This window comes from Python bivittatus, unplaced genomic scaffold (assembly GCF_059951505.1).
Source record: "Python bivittatus isolate LINGU-HERP-01145 unplaced genomic scaffold, Pbiv_v1 ctg000050_np1212, whole genome shotgun sequence".
NCBI lineage: Eukaryota > Metazoa > Chordata > Lepidosauria > Squamata > Pythonidae > Python > Python bivittatus.
The window spans coordinates 7,833,229-7,854,330 of NW_028277033.1; the positions used below are offsets into that span (position 1 = coordinate 7,833,229).

A 21,102-nucleotide genomic window follows, 5' to 3' on the forward strand; every position below is an offset into this window, starting at 1 on the left:
AATTCAACCTCCCTTTGTTTCAACTGCTGTTTGGCAACCAATAATACATCTTATATGAATTGTTAGGAACTGGCCCAAAACACATTGCTTGTTTCATTTCAGATGTATGCCACTATTAAGAACAAGCCATTCATTTATGCATCTTTTGAAGCTACAACTGAAGAAAGGGAATTTTTAATATCGTGACAGATGGTTGGAAAACCTTGAAATCTTTATTTAATTAACAAAGAGCTTGCCAGCAGATGGCAGTTTGGGGGGAAAGGGAAAGTATAATCCAAATCTTGTTCAAGAGGGTGAGCCTCACTGTCAGTTTTAAATGGAACTTACTAAGCTAGCCGCCCCTCCTTACTCTTAGCTAAGTAAGGTAAGAGGAGCCGATGTTCAAACATATACATATTTGCATGTGCCAAAAAATAACAAAACAGTCACCCACTTTGGTGGCTTTTTGCTAATCATTAGTGTGTCTCCAAACATGTAGCAGGTCTCGTCAGGTAAGCTGGCTTTGTCATCTCTCTCACCATTGATCATTAGGGTTGATTCCACTAATCTACATACTAGTTAGATATGCATTTCTCTCTCTCTCTCTCTCTCTCTCTCTCTCTCTCTCTCTCTCTCTCTCTCTCTCCCCCTCCATCCCTCCATCCCTCCCTCCCTCCCTCCTTCCCTCCAGTGTGGTCAGTGGAAGAGGTTGACCATCTCCACATCCTGGTGGACTTCAGTTACCATCATCCATTATTATTGGTACAGTTGGTTAGCTTTAGACTCCTGGCAATAGTGCCCTTTTAAAAATCATCATCATCATCATCATCATCATCCAACCCAAGGAATTTAGCAAGTACTACAGTAGTTGCTATTGTCTAACTAGGAGAGCAGGAAAACAAGGTCACATCTTCTAAGATTAGAATTAGATGTGACAGGGAGTATGCGGGCTATTGTTGAGAACATTTTCTGTTCTCACCTTTTTCCTGTCAAATGCTGTGCAATGCTTATGCATCTCCTTTAACTCCAGGTAGCAGCTAAAGATTGGTGAGAGTTGTGGGTAAGGTACACGATGGCAATATCACAACTGTATTGTTACAGATCTACATTACGCTGCATCAGAACTGAACCAAATTTTTGAGAAAATCCATTGAAATAAATGGGATTTAGGTAAGTCATTATCCAAATGGGCATAGTTTTGCTGGTTCTTTAAATAGGATATACATGAGGAAATAGCATTTTCTTCCTTCGTCTTTTTAAATTAAAAGTTAGTATACATATGTATGTTAGCATATGTACTTGGTCAAAACAAATATAAATCTGGGATAAAATATCCTCCATTGTCTTTGTGAGAAATACAGTGTGTGTTCCTCTGAAAAAATGAAGGCATAGATATAGATGAAAATGCAAATCTACTAAACATTTGTGGTTTAATTATTATGAATCATCCCTCTGGGAGGAGATAATTGTGAAAAGAATTTTATGTCAGATCACATCATATCTTTATTTTGATTACTGACTAGTTATACACACATACGTACATACAAGTTTTTAAAGGGTTGTTAGATTTTGCACCTTCAGATTTGCCCAGTATGGCTCAAGTCATTGTACTTTATAGCTTAAACTTAAAATCACTTAAGGATAATTTTTGGCAACTAACAAAATTGTTTTATGCTTGATGCATTGAACATAAAGGTCATACAGTATCTGGTGAATTTGCTGGTATAATCAGACAAATACAAGAACACACATAACTTATCCCTGTTGGCAATAGCAAGCTAGACAGGACAGACATGAGATGGAGATGAACAGGAACATGAACAGAACACAGAATATGTTCCTGAAAATTTGTGAATTCATTAACTAGCATTCAACTTTGTTCTGCTCAACGAAGTTCAATTCTAATTTGATGTCCTGATAAGTAGGATTGTTTTGCTGCCATCAAACAGCATTGGAGAGTATCAGTTTGGTGTAGTGGTAAAGGCACCAGGCCAGCTGGGTGACTTCTGGGCCAATCGCACTCTCTCAGCCCTAGGAAGAAGAATATGCCAAACCACTTTGAAAAGGGACTTGTCCAGCTGATTGCCAGGAGTCTGACTTCAAGGCATTAAAAAAGAAAAGAAGGAAGGAAGGAAGGAAGGAAGGAAGGAAGGAAGGAAGGAAGGAAGGAAGGAAGGAAGGAAGGAAGGAAGGAAGGAAGGAAGGAAGGAAGGAAGCCATCAGCTAACTTAGTGGAGAAACTCTGGCATTTTCCTGATGCCACAATATCTATGTGCCAACATATTCTCTCTTTTTCCTCACAGTGCATATTTTGGGACAGAGCAGAATGGAAACAAGCTTGCCAATGGTTTGAGTGGTACCAAGATAATCCAAGACAAGCTGAACTTGGATAAGAGTCTTTATTGATTTTTGTTTTGCTTGGCTTAGTCTGGGGGAAGTTACAGCCAAATTCCTTTAATGTTGATTGCTTAAAAGATGTTGATGATCAGATATCTTGTTGCGGAAACTTATCAGCCTGAAACCTGTAAGGAAGAAAGTTTTAAGGATCCTTTTACCTCCTCTCTGCCCCTTGCTAATGAATATTAGAAAAACATTATTACACCTATCATTTCATTTAAAAAAAAAACTAGAAAAGGAGCAATGTGATTTTTGTTTCATTGCATCGCTAAAGATAAGGCTATTCATTTCAGAAAATTATCAATCTATCTATCTATCTATCTATCTATCTATCTATCTATCTATCTATCTATCTATCTATCTATCATCTCTCTATCTTCAGTGCAGCTAGAATTCTAATCAACACTTGTGAGCTCGTTTCCATCCAGGATGACTCTGCTGATGGTTGTACTGCTTTGAATGTGTTTGAAAAGCTTTGCCGTTTTATGGAGAAATTATTAACAAGTGAAAATTCAATATAACTGAAGATAGCAAAATCAGTTTCACAGCTGTTGATGACACATCTCCAACAAGCATCATAATGTCCCCCCACCTAATAAAATGGATTATAGTTCCTATTGCATGAGTTTTTCCTTATTTTTCTGTTTAAGAAATGGAAAAGGAATGAGTTGTTTTGTTCTCTCTGTCTAACAATTAAGCTAACTGAGAATACATGGTCAGTTAGATAAATATAGATAATATTCTGCTCCTGCAGCACTCATGTTTAGTTTTCATTTTCTGTGTATTTCTTTTTTTTCATTTTTGCCTGGACTTATATCCTGATGAAAGATTATTAGAAAATGAAAAGCCATTTGTGGAGAACATGTCTGCCCAATGAACCCTCATCTTGGTGTGCCAGGCTAAGGCAGACTGAAACTGGATCAAAGTGACCTGGCAGGAAATGTGCATTTTCTACTGAAAAACAGAACACAACATTCTATGTGAACATTCTGATTTGCATGGAGGGGAAGCCTAGGAAAGTTGGTAACCTGCAGGGATCCAACTGGTCCATCCTTTCACTTCTTGCTGAGAAGCTTTAGGTCTCAATGACTTTCACGTTTGGTTGCCAGACAGAATAGATGCTCAGTAGCCATTGTTGTTGTCAATGTCTCTTCTCCTTCTCCTTCTCCTTCTCCTTCTCCTTCTCCTTCTCCTTCTCCTTCTCCTTCTCCTTCTCCTTCTCCTTCTCCTTCTCCTTCTCCTTCTCCTTCTCCTTCTCCTCCTCCTCCTCCTCCTCCTCCTCCTCCTCCTCCTCCTCCACCTCTGGCGCCGCCCTCCCATCTCCCTATTCCTACCAATGCCAGACTTGACAGAATTTGCATCCCTCATTGGATGCAAGCACTGGATTCAAATGGAGAAGCCCAGAAGTCTGTTTCTGGACAGAGAAGAAAGTAGCCTAGAACAATGCTGTTTCTCAGCCCATAAGAACTAATCACTGCATGGAAAGTATGACCTGTTATTTTCTGTGTGAGCAACAACTTTAGCAGCCTCAGAGATTAGAAGATTGCTTTCTTCATGTGTTTAATCAATATATTATCCAAAATTATTGGCACCTATCTATCAGGAAACATAATGTGATAATAATTAACTTTTTAGGCTGTTGATTTAAAAAAAACATTCTAATTCTTACATTTAGTGTTTTGAGTATCTAAGATCTATTCCTAATGAAATCAAAAATAGGAAGAGAAATCCTGTCCAAAAAATTGCTACTGTTCTTGCAAAATCTTGGTAATAATAATGTATCATTCATGGACATCCAAACATATCAGCAAATGAATGTGGCTGACATTGAGAGACAGCCAAAGTTACAGTCAAGTGAAGGCAATGAAGCTACAGTATGGTTTGGTTTATCACTGAAAAGCAAGGCTGGGAAGGAAGGAAGGTGAATGGACAGCCAGTCAAGATTTTCAACTGTGTCCTCACACACATATCAGGAAGTATTGATGTATAGTTGTAGAGCAAATATTAGGGCTGTGCATTTCTTAGATTAAATTCCAAACAAGCGCTTCATAGCACATGGGAGGATAGGACACAGCATCAATTTGCAACTCTTTAAAGCAGCCACTTCTTTTCCCAGGACTGTATGAATATTCTCCTCCACATCTACCATGTAATCCTGGGGAAAGATGTAGCTGCTTTAAAGAGTTGCAGGCAAGAGTTACTCCCATGCCTTCTGAAGCACCTTTTTGGGCATTTAATCTTAACTTCGGAACAGCTATACAAATAAATGCCTGGAGACAATTGAAAAACTATATATTGTTTCGAAGTGAATTGCTTAAACCACAAGAATAAGAGTGCAAATATGAAAAACCAATTAAGTGTGGCTCTTCTGAGTAGTACAAGCTTTCTGAGGCACATTCAGAAGTTTTCTTTTGTTTTCCCGGCTTTTATCTAAAGGAGAATATGGAAGCCTCTATGAGTCCACAGTCCAACTTTTAAATGTAATATATAGGATTATCTATCTTAAAGATCAGAAAGATTTTTTTTTCTTGTATCCCTGATATTTACTTCTGATTATTGGCCATCAGTGCTGAAAGTAGGGAAAATGTGCAGCTAGATGTTATCACAACAAGGAACAAATGATATCTATCCCTTGTTGTTTCTTATAGTATACCATGCTTTGCTTGTTTTTTCCATTTGCTGCTTCCAAATACATTTCCTCCAAAATTTGTTTTTCAAAAGTAAAGATGGGGCTATCTTGGAACTGCTTCCAAGAAACAATTCTGCTGTTGGAAGGAAGGAAGAAAAGTTATAAGTCTCCCAGGTCTTGAAGGATAGAACAGTCTATAAAAATGTTAGGTAAGCATCTAACAATTCAGCTTCTTGAATGTACTTTTTAGTTCCTTGCCTTTGTAATAATAATAATAAAAAAAAATTGCTTTGGGACAAAAGTCCTGATTCTACAACAAGGCCTCCCATCTACCAGAAGTTAGTCTGGACAGTGAACAAGAATAAAATACACAGTACAATTAAAACAAAAACCATTTGTAACAAAATACCAACAACATTGAGGCTGTGATAAAACTTGCATCCATCAATCAACCAGACCCTGCCAGCCCCATCAACATCTGCCCAGTACTTGGGGAAAAGCCAAGTCTTCACCACTTTCTTGAAGACCAGTAAGTAAAGACTTTACTTTTACCTTAGGCTTGCAAACATAGGATTGCTGTCAGATGGCTGTTGGGTTTTGTTTATGCATGCCATAGACCTCAAGATATCTAAGCCTTGATTTTTTTAAAAAATTATTTATTTATTTGCTTGTTTGTTTGTTTATCTCCACCCATCTCCCCCAATGGGGGATTCTGGGCGGCTCACAAGATCCATTAAAAGATTTTAAAAGATCCGTTATTTACTGTAGAAATTCATAAGCAGTCTAAAAGTAAATAATTTAGCATATTGTCCTTCACTATCCACCTCAAATTAATGAATAATAATTCTTGGTCATTCACATTCTATTCTCTGCTCTACCGTTAAACCTTGTAGAAATATACTTAATGAGGTGATAATCTTACTTGCTATATTACATGAAGGTAGATTGGCTTATTAGAATAGCCCTTTGTGCCCATTCAAAGTGGGGATGGAGCAGATGAAGTCTGCCTTTTCTTTTTCTAAATTCAGAGTTCCTGGATCCACAGTGCAGCTAATTAAAACCTTGCCATATGGAAATGTGGTCCTATGAACTTCCTACCATATGGAGAAGCTTAGCAATTCCAATGCACTACACTCTTTCCTTCATGCTCACAGCAGACAGATGTTTCTTCTCCATGGTCTTCAGAAAAGCAGCCTGCATGAATTAAGTCAGCCCACTGCTCATTCTTGCCTGGTATTGTTGTGATACTCTTTGCCTACAGAATAGCAGTTGGCTGGTAAAAGTTTTTGCAACCTGTTCTGTTTTCATACTTCTTTAAACAGCCAGTACTGCCCGTGGTAGTGGTGGGTTTATTTCATAAGTCAATGATTTGGTGTGTTGAGTAAGCCAAAAACAAACGAGCCACTGTATATTTTAGTGCGGGGTGTGAAACCAGAGACAAAGCAGGAAGAAGTGTGAAGATTCAGAAAAGGTTGGCTTAGCCACAGAGGAAGAGGATGGGTGACCTGTCAGAGCAGCCTTGAAACATGCTGTTAGCTCTGTCTCAAGTGGATGAACAGAGAGGAAATAAAAGAACTTTAGATAATTTCACTGGGAATGAGGTGGCAAACTAAGACTTACTGATGGGGAGGAACAGCCACCCCCCACCCATCTCACATCTCTATTCCTCCAATGGCTAATCCTTGTCCCACCTCTCCCCAGTCTGGCCACAACCCTCCTGATAGTCTTTGTTCTTGCAGAATGATTCTTTCGGTTATCTGCTTCTTTCCTTTCGCTTTTCTTGTTGACTCACCAAAATTTGAATCTGTGTCTGCAGAGATAGTGGGAAGAAGAAACACAATTTCGTTTTCTCACAATTTCTTGCCCTTGATTTGTTCCCTCTTGTTTCTGCCTCAAATGGTAAGACAAAAATAGTGCGATCTTTCCGCATATGTCTCATAATATTTTCAACTAAAATGCATACAGCTTGACGCCAGTTTTCTTACCTATAAAATTTTGCGATTTTCCGTGAAGGCACTCACCTTATTTACACCTTTTACACATCTTGCATGCGCTTCCTCTCTGAAGAATTGCACTGCCACTTTCTGAGATCAGGACAAATAACCGCACCTGTGCTCCTCTTCACATACTGATTCAGATGGTGCAAATTTGATAAGTCCGTCTATTTTTTTAAAAAATGAGCAAAGTTCTTCCTCATCCCCCATCCATCTCAGATAGTTTTAGTTTTCACATTTCACCATGGATTTGGAACACATAAATGGAGTCCCTTCCATTTGATGTCTCCCGCCATGCGCCCCCGCTTGGCAGGGCAACCCAACAGAACTCTCCAACTGTTGGACTTTTTCTTCTTCCATTCTGACCCACTGCCACCACTTATTGCACTCCCTCCCAGCTGATCAGTGTCTGTCTTCTTACCATTGTAATATGCCAGGTTCTTTGCATTTATAATGCCTGGGTGCAGTCCTCCTGAAAGAACATTGTCAGCAAAAAAACAGCATCAGAGGGGCTGACATGTATCATTTCTTTCCAGGCTCAATCTCCCACTGTTAACCTGATCTCAGTGTGACAGAATAAAGAGATGAAAAACAGTTGGTCTTTGAAATTACTCCATGAGATCTCTCAAAATGCTAGACTGAGACTTATTTACCTGTGGGTCACCACTTTAAAATCTGGATTAAAGTCGAAAGGATATTTAATTCTACCAAGTGTATCCCATATATCTCTTCTGGGTAAAAATAATTCTACCCATCTGTTTCTGGAGCAGAAATCTCCCCCCACAGCAATCTCTCCAAACAGGTATTCCCATTATTTTAATTCTGATTATTTGGAAACATTCTACAGGAACGTTTTTTTCCACTAATAAATCTAGCTTACCTCATTTAACTGCACAGGGGGAGTTAAAGATCACAGAAGGGGGAAATGTCAAAACATGCTTCTAAATTTTTTATGTCCTCAGAGTGTGTAGGATTAGTTACCTAGGTGAGAGCACCGGATCAATGGGGTGATCTCAAAAGATCAGGCCTGGTTTGTATGATGCGTGTACAAAAGAGGTGGAGTTTGCTATATGACTGACTTCTCCATGCAGACCATTTTACAGGTGGATACAGATTTAGTATATCTGATTTGGTAGTGATTTAAGATCAGTCCCACAGCTTACAATCCAAAATATAGACTCACTTATGCTTTACAGCTATGTTTTTTAATTACACATTTCAGATTATGAAATTGAAAGCTAATAACCTTTTTGAAAATTAGCTCGAACTTTCTAAAACAGCCTGTGTGTTAACAAGTTGAGAAAAAACATTCCTGTAGATGACGCCAATTAAGTACATATTTACTATAAGCAATACAGGTAACTTGCTTTATTACTTCATTAGCCCATAGGCTTCTGAGCTAAATGGGATTAGTTTGTATCTTCAGAAGTATTTGGGGAAGAAATATTGCTGAAGTCATGAGTTTACACTGTTAGGAAAGTGTCTATTTTCCTTCCCCCCTCTCCCCATATTGATTTATCTTATTTATTGATTATATTGCTGTACTAAGATATTTACTAAGGACTCATGTGAGCATGAAACTGAGCAAACTCAGGGAGGCAGTGAAGGACAGGAAGGCCTGGCGCAATATGGTTCATGGGGTCACGAAGAGTCGGACAGGACTAAACAACAACAACAACAAGGACTCATGATGATCTACAACCACAATCAGAAAACATAACAAGAAGTCAGTAAATCAACATAACATATCAATAACATCAGATGTTGGGAATAGAATTAAAATGAATATGGGGTTCTATTTCAAGTGCTTTCCATTCCAATCCAATCCAATCCAATCTTTTTTTTACAAAGACCAGCATAGTTAAAAAAGCAGGGAGTTTGGGGGTCTGCTCGCCGTGTTATGCAGTGCATGTGAGATTCTGTGTGTGTGTGTGTGTGTTTCCAATATGTGCAAGAGAAACCTAATGAATAAGAGTTTGGATCTGGAGGAGGGTTGAACTTAGGTGCCGGAAGATCAGCTTTATTCAACTGTTGTGTTTTTGTCTTTATTATGAATGCCTCTAATTGTACTGGAAACATTTGGTTGATGATAAGCAGATGTATGGAAAGGGAAATAAAATCAATGCCTAGTAGAGAAATTATTACTCAATTTGTTGAAAAGAGAATTTATTTTAGAAATTCTTTCAAAGAGGAGCAAATTTCAGAGTGGTTACCAGATGTGGGCTGCAAAACTTAGAGTTCTCTCTATCTATCAGCTGCCATCTAACGCTCATCTCGATTTTGCAACCCAGATCTGGTAGCCCTGGTTGTATGTGAAAGCCTTACATAGATTTAGTAGTAAGGCAGCCAAGAAGAGTGTTAATATCCTGCCTTTCCGTGGTCAGTCATCTCTTCCATAGCCTGAAGGCTCCCTGGCTTTCTACATTTCCACTGAATCATTCCAGGCAGGCTTTGAAATTCATTAGAAACACAGTAGCTCCTTCAATTTGTCTGTGCACAGATTTGGTCAAGACTTTCAAAAGGTCATTTGAGTTCAGCAATAGAAAAAGAAGGTTACTGGAAACACGATAGAAACAAGAGGCTTCATTGACTGATTATTGGAACAGATCTGCCTTCAAATGAGATTGTTGTCTTGTAGATGTTCTTCAGAATATGATGCATTATAGGTAAGAGAGAAATCTGCCCATCTACATTCTGAATTATTCTCCCAGCTTACTTAAAAGTTGCCTTGTTAAAATCCCTTTATGGCTGTCTTTGCATAAAACACAACCATCAAATCAACCCTCCCCTTGATAGATTCACCATTTGTGCCAATGGCCTATATAACGCCCAGTTTTTTTTGCTCCCCACCATGTGACCACAGGGAGTGAAAAACTACTGAGGAACTATACAGTGTTTCCTTGAGGAGATTTCACAGAGCTTCTCTAGGTTATTATCTAATCCTGCAAATGAGAAGAATCAGCTAAACCCCTTGATACGTATGGCTGGTGTGGGTCTTCCGGGCTGTGTGGCCATGTTCTGGAAGTTTTGTTTCCTAACGTTTCGCCAACACCTGTGACCAGCATCTTCAGAGAGCAGGAGCACAGACAGGAGCAGTTCTTTCTGTGCCCAGGGTGATGGGACCCTTTTGTGGGTATTTATAGAGATCTGAAGGAGGGGGGAAGGGGGGATTGGGGGTGTGTGGGGGGGTTGGCATCGTATGCCGGCCGTGAAAGCCTTCGACAATACCCTTGATAAGTACTTTGTAAGACATGGGAGAGGGCAGTGGGTCTGCTTGAGGCTACTTCTGTTCTTGTCTGAGTTAGTTAAGTTGGTCATCTGTGGGGGTTCGAGAGTGTGCAGAACATGCTTACCCTCCTTTTGACCCTGTTTTTTCAAAGACAGCCTTCTATGTAATGTTTGAAGCCAAACACTGTGAGGGTCTCCTCCAGCCCACCTATCTGAAGCAGGAATTTTTGACAGAGTAATGCCAAACTGAGACCATCTCAAGGTAAGGTGAACCCATCACTGTGAATGTGTCTTTTTTGGGACTGGAGTTAGTTTTGTTTTTAGCTGCTATTACTTTTCTTATATTCCTTATCACATATGTTTCTCTGGTTTTAAACCTATGTCTGCCACAATTCTGAGATGGGCAGCTATATAAATTTATTAAATAAATAAGTAGTAATAAAATAGTAATAATAATATGGCAAGTTGGAGCCACACGTTGTAAGCCTCGTGATCTTCACTGAAAATGATGTTCCTATTCTCTACTACCTTCTCTGTTCTTCTTTCCTTTGCTGGCCTTCTTTCAGACTAAGATTTCATTTGGTACTTCCTCACAGAAGAGACAGGCTTGTAAGGAGAACAGAGATGTTTAAGATGAAACTGCTTAGATTGGGCTATCAAGGACAATGGTAGTTCTCACACCACCTATCATAGTGCTGAAATCACAAGGGATAAAATCAACCCCCTCAAAGGAGCTGAGATGATGCATTTTTTAAAAAGTATTTCTTGTTGCTGTTACTTCAGTCAAGTATGGCTTCAACTTTTGGTCCTTGGATGAGAGTCAGCTGGATAAACTCTTACGCAATTCTCTGAGTCAAAGTAAATAGTAACATAATGTGTTGTGTTGCTTTCAGACTCTTATAACACCCTTTCTTGCAAAAGGGATCCTGAAGCAAATTCTCTTGCGCGGGGGAGGGTTGCCTTTGAGTCAGTGTTGACTCCTGGCAAGCACCTGGATTAGTCCTTGCAGTTTTCTTGGCAAGATTTCAGAAGTGGTTTGCCCTTGCCTCCTTCCTAGGGCTGAGAGAGAGGGACTGGCCCAAGGTCACCCAGCTGGCTTCATGCCTAAGGTGGGACTAGAAGTCAAGGTCTCCTGGTGTCTAGCCTGTTGCCTTAACCACTACACCAAAGTGGCTCAAATTCTATGATGTCCCCCTTTTTTAAGTTAATTCAACATTAATTAATGTATTCACCTAAGAGAGAATTATATTTTAACCATGGATGCATCTGTTTCATGCCTTAGCTTTCAACTTCTCCTACTGGAATCTTGTCTACCCCTACGGTAATGCCCTGTACTATGGGTAGGAAAGCAAGGAATGCTTGATTTGCAGGAAAAAAATGATGTGTTTGCATCAAGATTTATTGTGGTTCTTACATCTCATCTGTGTGCAGAAGCTTAGATGGGGTAGGGGGGTAATTTAGTGGGAATTTAGGGGGGGAATTTAGTGAGCATCCACATTGTAACGTGAAAACAGTACAATGACTGACCTCATAGAGTTAAGAGGAATTAAGTAAATATTGTTCTGAGGCATGGGACAATATTTCAAAGGAAGAGTGCAATCCACTTAAATCTTCGTAAATGCTACAAAATGAATTAACATGGTAATCACATTTAAATGCACAAGCCCTGAACAGCTGAGCAGTATATAATTTCTGTTGGAGATCTGACTGCAGGAGAAACCCTCATTAGAGGAAGTGCTCCTGAACATAAACAAACTGCTAAAACAATATTGGGTAATTAAGAATCAGAATGTCCCATGAAAAAGCAAAAATGTCATAATGTAGTAGATACAGAGTATGGGCTTAGCCCAGCTTTCAGTGAATGCTAACTGGCTCTCTTTGTTTTTCGAGTAAAAGCTAGAATTATTAAGCAATACACGAGGCTAACTTCTATCTCAGCTAGATGTTGAAGAAAGAGAAGCACAGGCATTAGGCCAGGTAAAAAACAGATACAAAGGCAGCACGAGAAGACCTTTCCCCTCTCAGTCTTTGCTGTAGAGGTCAAAATAGGCTCAGAGGGATGATGCAAACTCCAACAATTTCAGTTGGTTGTAAACTACATGGCGGTTGAAAAAAATTTCTCAGAAGACACTGGGAAATCACTTCTGTAACATTGCCAGGAAAACAACACAATTCAATGTCAACCTGAGAGCATCTTTGCTCAAATATTTTCTAGACTGCTTACTTTTTTGTCCCTTTATGGGCAAAAAGGAACGCAGCTGCTGATGAAATTATGTCAGTATCTCCCTGGTTATATTGTTTAAAACAGAGTGAATACCTCCCACCCCTTGAACCTTCCTGATATAAGGGCAGAAAGTGATGATACAGGAACCAGTGATTTTCAGGCCAGGAAGGACCATTAAGCAGACATTGAGCAGATGACTTTCAATCTCATGGCCAGGAAGAGAACAGTCATCTTCCATTGAATCGAAAAGGCAGGAGAAAAAGGCCTAGGATTTAACCCCTGGAGCAGGTACATAAATAAGGGTTGATTTCTATTACCCACCATAGGCAGAACTTCTGCATATATATATGGGCTTCTAGCTTTTCTGCAGTAAAGCAGCTTATAGAGTGGTATCATATCTTCGAAGCTCCTGCTGTAAGCAAGTTTCTGAATCTCCAAGATACAAATATATCCTCCAATATATTTAGGGGGAGAATAATTCCATTCTGATTGAAATAACAACAGTAACAGCCACACTGAAATATGGACAGACAGGCTACTGAAATCATTTTCTAGGTTTATTATTGTGTAGATAATAAATTGTTGCACAAGGCAAATGTAATTCTTGCTCATCATCTGTTATGTTTGTCAGATATGATAAAGGGAACAATGAGCAAATAGCCCAGGGTGGCTACTTCTGTTATTTAGAAATTCCCCTCCTAGAGTGGATGACATTTCTCCCTACACCCCCCACCCCTGAGGTGCATTTTATGTTAGCCAGAAACCAAAAATGAAAAGAAAGAAGAAGAGAAAAGAAATGAAAAGAAACCCAGATGCCTTTCTTTGCTTTAAACAGTCTATTTGTGAGTTCTACTAAAAGGAGGGATATAACCAATTTTTGTCAACTCATTGCTGGCATTTAATGAAGAAAAATGGCTATTTCTTCATTTGGACATATGGTAAACCAGCAGCCCTTATAATCCGTGCCAAGACCAACCTAATCATTACTGGATTTGGACTTTGCAAGCAGGATTACTTAGTTCTGTGAGGGGGCTGGCCGGTGTGAATGCTCACGCAACAGAAGTGTGAAATTTCTCATTTCTACTTGGAGAATGCAGAGTTCTTATCTTTGCCAATAATGCCACAGGAGTGTGGCATTTGGATATATAGGAATCAAAACCTAAAACACTCCATTTTTGTTCGGTGGTTGAAAATGTTTCTTTCTAGCCAAAACAGGTTCAAGATGTCTTGCCCTCTGAGGTGACAGATAGGTTGTCTTCTTCTCAATCAGCAAAGTATGAATGGATGTAGAGGAATTTACAGCTGACCTTGGGGAAGGTATGAGATGTTAAGGAGGGAAGGAAGGAGTGACCCATTAAGGAAGGATTTGGAGAAGAGATTACGCAATCCACAGATTGAAACAAGCATGAGGAAGAAAGTCAAAATTACCTCACCCTGATAAGATGGGACAAGGTTCTTGTTCCTATAACAATATTGTTGTTCTAGCACTCCTAGAATCCCCAGGATGTCTGCTTCTTGATCTGGCCTACCTCTGACATCAATCTTGAAAGCCTGCTCAAAATTCTCCCTGTCCCAAGTCCTTCCTTAATGGCTTATTCTTCCCTTCTCCCTTGAGGGCATTATTTCTCTGCTCCTTAAAGCCAACACCATGATTTTGCTTTCTTTAAGGGTGCATCTTTGATGCAATTGGGAAATATTCCAATTTTAAAAAGGCAGAAGTCTAAAGCCTGCCATTTGCACCCTGTATTGCTTCTCCTTGCCTGTTCTCCATTATACTTGATGGGAAGTTGTTCTTATTTATTTACTAGGGCTACGCAGGGCTTCAGGCTTTACCTTCAAAAAATGCTTCAGAGTGTACAGGAGTTCAAAGCAAGTCCTAATCTGCAACAGCCTGAAGCAGCCATACTTTGATTCGGGGTCGTATGCTCCTGTTTATGTAATCTTGTCTTCCTAAGCACCCTTTGGAGATCCAGTCTGAAGTGCTACACAGCCCCACTTACTCTATTGTAACTTGGCCTGGGATTATTATTATTTGAATAAACAAACAAGGCACATCGAACTGTCCGTTTTAACACTTCTGTTTATGTATATGTTCTGTGGGGAATATATCTATTTGGAATTCAACAATCAAAAGCCTCAAACAGACAATTTATGTTGGGGTGGTGGCCAAACTGCATATCCTGAATATTTGGATGAGGGCAACGTTCTAACTCTTAAGACTGGAAGGTCATATTTACAGAATTTCCAAAGCCCAGAACAGCAGGGAGATTGTACAGTGTTGTTTTGTCTTTGCTGATGAGTGGCAGAAACAGGTTACATTACACAACCTTCTCTCCACTTTCACTGCTTTGATAGATTTGGAAAGTATTGGTTCTTCTCTAAAGTAATATTGTTCATGCACTGTATTCAAGCAATTAAATATATAAACGGTACATAAAGATGAAGTGATCACTAGGCAGGTTGTTAAGAAATCACATCAGATAATGGCCGCAATAATTTATGCAGAAACCAACTTGACATGGATTCTTCTCTGTTTTGGAGCCTACACCCTGAAACTTTAAAAGAAATATAACTGGTAATCTTCTATCAGTGCAGTCCCTTACTGGCCCACCTGGAGACCTATGCAACATTCATAGAGCTGTGTGAAGCTTCAGTTCAGACATTTTATTTGAAGGCAATTGAACTGAATCTCTAAACTGAACAATTGTCTGAATTGGGTCATCAAATCGAAGCATTGAATTGAAATGGATGCCTTCTAATTCATTGGATGATTCAAATCATTTCTCTTCATTAAATTGCATCAATAATATAGATTGGAGCTGATCTGCATATGCCCACACATACACCCTGCTAATTATGAGGAAAATCTCACCGCACTCAGTGTGATATAATTTAGAGGAGACAAGGGGTAGCATTGTGCCGCGGAACATACTTTGACAACTTGGGTGGAACATTGTATTTTATTGTACTGCTGTTGGACAAAGAGGTTTTTTTTTTTTTTTAATGTTTCTGCCTTGCACTGGGCATCTTTAACCAGCAAGGTGACACTAACAGCTGTAGCAGTAATAATCGAGTGGCAGTTATCTTCTACCCTAATCTGACTATTGAGTACCATTGCTAATTTTATGGCAGAAGTTCTGTGTGGCATGCATTATATTGCTTCCAAAAGTTACCTTCAGGCTGTTTAGACACCCATGTCTTAAGCAGAAAATGCAACACTGGCAGCAATCAGTGCTTAGGTCATGCCTGCCCTAAATTTTGTGTGTTGCCAAATTGCATAGTTAAACTGTAGGCTGAATCCCTTCCCTACATCACCTTGAATATGAGTTTATTTCTTCCATTACATAAAATGTCTGGTTATGGCTGTAGTTTATTGTTGGCAGCTTATGTGTTGAGATTTAGACAATCTAATGATGTGGGAGGATGTTAGTCCATTCAACCCCTTGTGAAGCTGCATTCTAGAAAATTATATTGTACTTATCTGTTACTTTTGATTCTCTGGATATTATAAGGAGATGTGAAATTCCATGTCTTCTGTTTGCTGACAACCAAATGTCTCTTCTATTTGTCTAGGCTAAGACTATGCCTGTAAAATGTCTGTAGATTAGTTAATTAAAGTTGTTTCCAGATAAAACTCAACTAATGGTTGGAATCACTGGGTTATGGAAGATTTCCTTAGTTCTGACTGAATTTGGCTTCCTATGATTTTCACAAGGTTATCTTGGTTTGGTGTTAGAAGAGATTGGAGAGCTTGTTGGGAGATGGCTGCATCCATATTATGAAATATAAAGTGAAAGTAACTTAGAGAAATGAAGGAAACTTTTGGAATCCCTTATTTTCCAACCCAATCTGAAATTCCCTGATAGAGACCAAATCTAAGACTACAGTAGTTGATCACTCATGAATGGACAACTCTGAATTTCCCTGCCCTTGGTTACTAGCATCATCAAGGGTTTCATTAAACCCCAGCTCATTAAAAATTGCTTCATTGTACTTTATTAAAGATACCTCTTGCTTATTGTTTACCAAAGAATAACACCAAGAATCCATTTCTTGTTTTGATAATAATCTTAGCAAAAAAGGTTAAATTGGTCTTAGGTTAAACTGTCTGAATGTTATAATGTCATTGGTGGCTTTGCTAATTAATGCCCTCACACATTATTTTGTTCTGAGAAATCTTGGGGTTTAAAAGAAGGTGGGGTTTTTTTTTCCCCCTTCTTGGGATTTCTACCAGAAAGTTGAGATATAGCAGAGAAGTTTCCCTGGAACATAGATATCCCACATACGTTTTCCTGTAATGTAAACTTGCAAAAGGTTATTTCTGGATGCAAGCAGATGTGCTTTTCAATGCTCATTAGCACAAAGACCACTTTAGCAGTTCTCCCAACTGATTATATGGGTGCTCTTCTATAGCCCAAACCCACCTAGCTATCCACCACACTGAATGAAATCCTATATTGTTGGTCATGTGTGTAAAAATGGATGTGGGCCACATGTTTAATTAAAATAGGTCAATAGTAACATATGTGGAAACCTACTTGAACTGTGTGCCCCCTGGAACAACATATTGTGTTCTGCAACAAATGTGGGAAGGTCTGAAACTGAGTTATTGGAATAGAAAGCTGGGAAATCGTTCCCATTGAGATGTCAGCTAGTTATAAATGTGTTGACTCCCTTGACGCATTATGAGCAATATTTCCAATCAACTGATGTCTTGAAATTAGCCTGTTATTTCCGCATGCATATGTTTGTCATTTCTCCCGTTTTTCTCAGGTGCAAAGAAGGCTACCAAGGAGTCCGCTGTGACCAATTTTTGCCGAAAACCGACTCAATCTTGTCAGATCCAAGTATGTCATTCTTTTTTTTTTCCCTCTTCGGTCTTTATTACTTGCCAGAGATAACCTTTATCATGAGAATGTGACCTTTCACTTAATGTCAAAATTCCATCACATCTCATTCTAAGTCCTTGCAAAGTATTTGGTATAATCCGATAGACAGCTCTTGTTCCTCTTATCATACTTCCTGGAAGAAGAAAGAGTTACAAGAGGTCTATTCTTCTGAGTCATTGTACACTAAATTGATGACAACAGTTAAAAGTCATATTTGAAAGTTTACAGCCCGTTTAAAGAAAACCAAGGACCAACTCTTTGAAACAGAAAAGAAAGAATCTTGATGCCATTGCTAAAGTATTTTTAAAAATGGATCACTGGTTAACTATAGTTTAGGATTCAGAGACCCCTAAAAGTGATTATTCGAAATAAGAACGACATCTGCAGTGGAAGAATCCACATCATTTACCATCAAAACTGGGCCTGTGTCTTCACTGACAAGAGTCTACCATTGCTGAATGTTAAAAAGTGCCTTGGGTAAAGTTTGTTTGAAAAGCGCCTGTGTTGGGATTGCTCCCTATCATGGAAACTGAGGATAGCATTTCAGGCCACTGAAATACAGATTTAATTTGCCCTAATGAAGTGTGTTTGCCCTCAGGCTCCCCTGGAGTCTTCAAAAACTTCTTTCAGTTTTTACAAGTGTTGGAGAAATGTGGGGAAGAGAATAGAGCATAGTTTTATTCCTAGATGTGAGGGGACCATGATGCTGGAGTAGCTGCTTTACTTAGAGGTTCATTGAAGTAACACCTCTTAAAATCTCTGCAGCCCTAGAATGCATGATTCTTACTCATAGGTCATAGGGAACTTGTCATAGGAACTTGTCATAGGAAGATGAAAAAGGTTCTGTTGTCACCATATTGCACCAATAAGTACCAGTGTTGTACCAATGTTGTCACTATTATACCAGTCCCCCCATGAGCATTGTTTTCCGTAACCTCTCTGCCTCTCTCTCACACACACAGATACACACGTCTATCTGATATGTTGCAAATTGGCCAGATCAATTTATCCCTGCTGTGAGATTCTATAAAATACAAATATATTGCTTGAATGTCAGAGTTCTTCTATTTTTCAAAAGGCAATATTTGTTTCTTCTTCTTTGTGGTTTATTTTTAATACTGCCCTTTGCTCTGTTTGCAAGGATTATTGGGACAACAGTGATAAAGACACCTGGTTGTTTTACTGCATTGTTATTCCTGTGGTTGCTTTTTTCTTCTTCTTTTGGCATGGTTTTCATTTAGTCCTACATTAATAATTGCAACAAATGGGGATAAAACACATGAGCCTATTTTTCCATGCTTTTAAGAATGAACATATGCCTGACAACTAAGATAACTGAAAAGCATGTTTTCCTCAAGGCAGAACCATGTAATGATATCCCTGATCAATAAGCAACATTAGACCTACCTGGTTCCAGGTGTCACCATGTATGTGGTGATCCAAGCATTCAAAATATCAAAGTCTCACCTGAGAGCTCTCAAGTTTTAGAAGATTTTGACATTTCATTTTTTTAGGGTAGGTGTAACCCACACCCTTCATGTCTTGTACAGCTTCTTGGAGACCACACCCTTCAGATCTAATTTTAGCCATGGCCTCCCACAACTTTGGCTTGAAGCTATATTCAGAACTGTGTCTGAATTATGGATAAAGGGAGTCTTTTAATAGCATGGGGGAACTGGGGTACCTCAGGGTATCAAAGAGGGACATTCTCCAAGATGTGCAAGATTTTACTAATGTTGCTTTATCTGGACAAAATGGTGAAGCTTCCTCTCCATTTTCTTTATCCTGTGCTTGAGAAAGCACAGTTCAGTTGAATTGAAACTTAGCATGTTACATAGGAAATTAAGTAAAGCTTTTAAAGCTTTCTATTGAGACCAATTCCATTAAAGATGTAGTTTAGGGAGTGCAATGTTTACACATTTTGGGAATGGCTGAAAATGTTTTCCTTTTTAAAAATGGGCAGATATCAAGTATGGCATCAGTGAAATATTATAAACATCCTCAAACAGTATTGTTGGGCTTATTAAAGAACAGATTCAAGACAAGTTCAGGAAAAGCATCCTCAGCTGAAGTCTTCTTCCATCTTGTTCCTTCCAGATGTCAATGGATTATAAAGCCCAGAATTCTCAGTCCAGCATGGTTTAGCTTGCCAGCTTTGGGATATACAAAGGCATTTTAGAAAAAGTTTATGATAAAAATGTTGTCTATCCTTCCCTCAGATAGGCATAGCAGACATTATTATGTAAGATTTTGCAGTCTCCTGCTGTCAGCCCTTCAAAATAGACCAGGTTTGGAAACAGACACCAATAGAAATACCAGAATAAGAATATGCATTATTAAATCTTGAAAGACTGAAGTTTCTCCTTCCCTCCTTCTTATACCAAAGAAAGTCAAGGTGAGGCAATCTTGAGTTTCTTTCTTACCCCTTTCCTGTTTTTTGAGGCTAAGTTCGGGTTTTCCTAATGACTGCCAATACCTTCTCCCAGGCTATGTCTGTATTCCTCTACACTTGCCTACCTTGCCCTATCTAGTTCATCTTGGATGGCTGCCTCACTATTAAGCAGTGCAATTTGGAATCTCCTAAGGAAATTTTGGATTTATTTTTTCTTAGAGTTGTTTCTTCCTGGTGTCTTCTTTGTGTCAGTATAAACATATATATCCTACTGTCAGTCTTGTGCTCCCTGTCTTCAGTAAGGACTTCTCTTCTGCCCAGATGGACAAGGTAAAATTATTCCAAGAACTTGTCAGATCACATTTTCTGGCCTCAAAGCAAGGAAGTTGAACATTTAAGCAGCCAAAATTCTTGATGACCCAGGAAATAAACACACATAATGGAGATCATTTTGGGATTACCATGAACGTGCCCTGAATGGTCAATTAATGTGTAAACGGTTCTCACACAGTACATTATACCTGTCTTAAATAAGATTAGTTATTTTCAGGCTTCAATTTTGAAAACAGCCATTTGAAAGAGTAGGCTTTTTATAAGTGCTCTGATGACCCCTTCCTAACAAATAAATGGAATCATTGCTGTTGCTGTCACTTAAACAGCTAATATATAAAATTGACAGTGAAGTTGCATCACAGAATGGCTGGTCAACATCCTATCTTGATACGACTTTGAAAAATTTAAGGTGGGTCACATACTTTTGGGTTCTCTGTGTTCTCTAAGTTTTCAGCAAGGAGTATGTGGCACAGTCAGTCAAATAGACATTAAAAAAGAAGAAACTTGATGAATATTAACACCATATTTAAAGTTTCTATAGTACTAGAATATAATCATTCATATGCCACTAGAGTTGTTCCTGAATGGGTAAGCACTACCTGTCAGGGAGCAGGTTGATGACTTGGTGGTCCTTCTGGACTCATGGACTGTTGGTGGTCAGGTGAAAGCCATGACCACGGGGACTTATGCTCAGCTTCAGCTGGTGCATTAATTACAACCCTAACTGGGGCAGGAGGACCTAGCTACAGTAACTCATGCCCTTATCATCATCCGGTTGGACTACTGTAACACAATCTACTTGGGACTTCCGTTAAAAACTACTTGAGAACTACTGTTGGTCCAAAAGGCGGCGGCCTGCATACTTTCTGGCTCCCATCATTGGAAGCACATAACACTGGTTTTTTAGCTCCTTCATTGGCTGTATATCTGCAAGGCTGCTTACTCCTACCAGTACCAGTACCAGCCCAACCAAATAAATCAAGAAGTGAGGAGGTGCTGCTTTTCATGGCTGCTAATATTTTGGAAGCTTTTAAATA

At 39.1% G+C, this 21,102-nt stretch overlaps 1 protein-coding gene across 2 annotated transcripts in view; it reads left to right on the forward strand.

The window, feature by feature from the left end:
- The window catches only part of NRG3 (neuregulin 3), a 499,554-nt gene that overhangs the window by 373,135 nt on the left and 105,317 nt on the right, over window positions 1–21,102 (forward strand). Inside the window, exon 3 of one of the 2 annotated variants that reach the window (XM_088130194.1) lies at window positions 17,225–17,300. In XM_088130194.1, the coding sequence (XP_087986320.1) occupies window positions 17,225–17,300 (76 nt within the window). The remainder of the gene's footprint in view (window positions 1–17,224; window positions 17,301–21,102) is intronic. The other variant, XM_088130190.1, reaches the window with a different exon arrangement.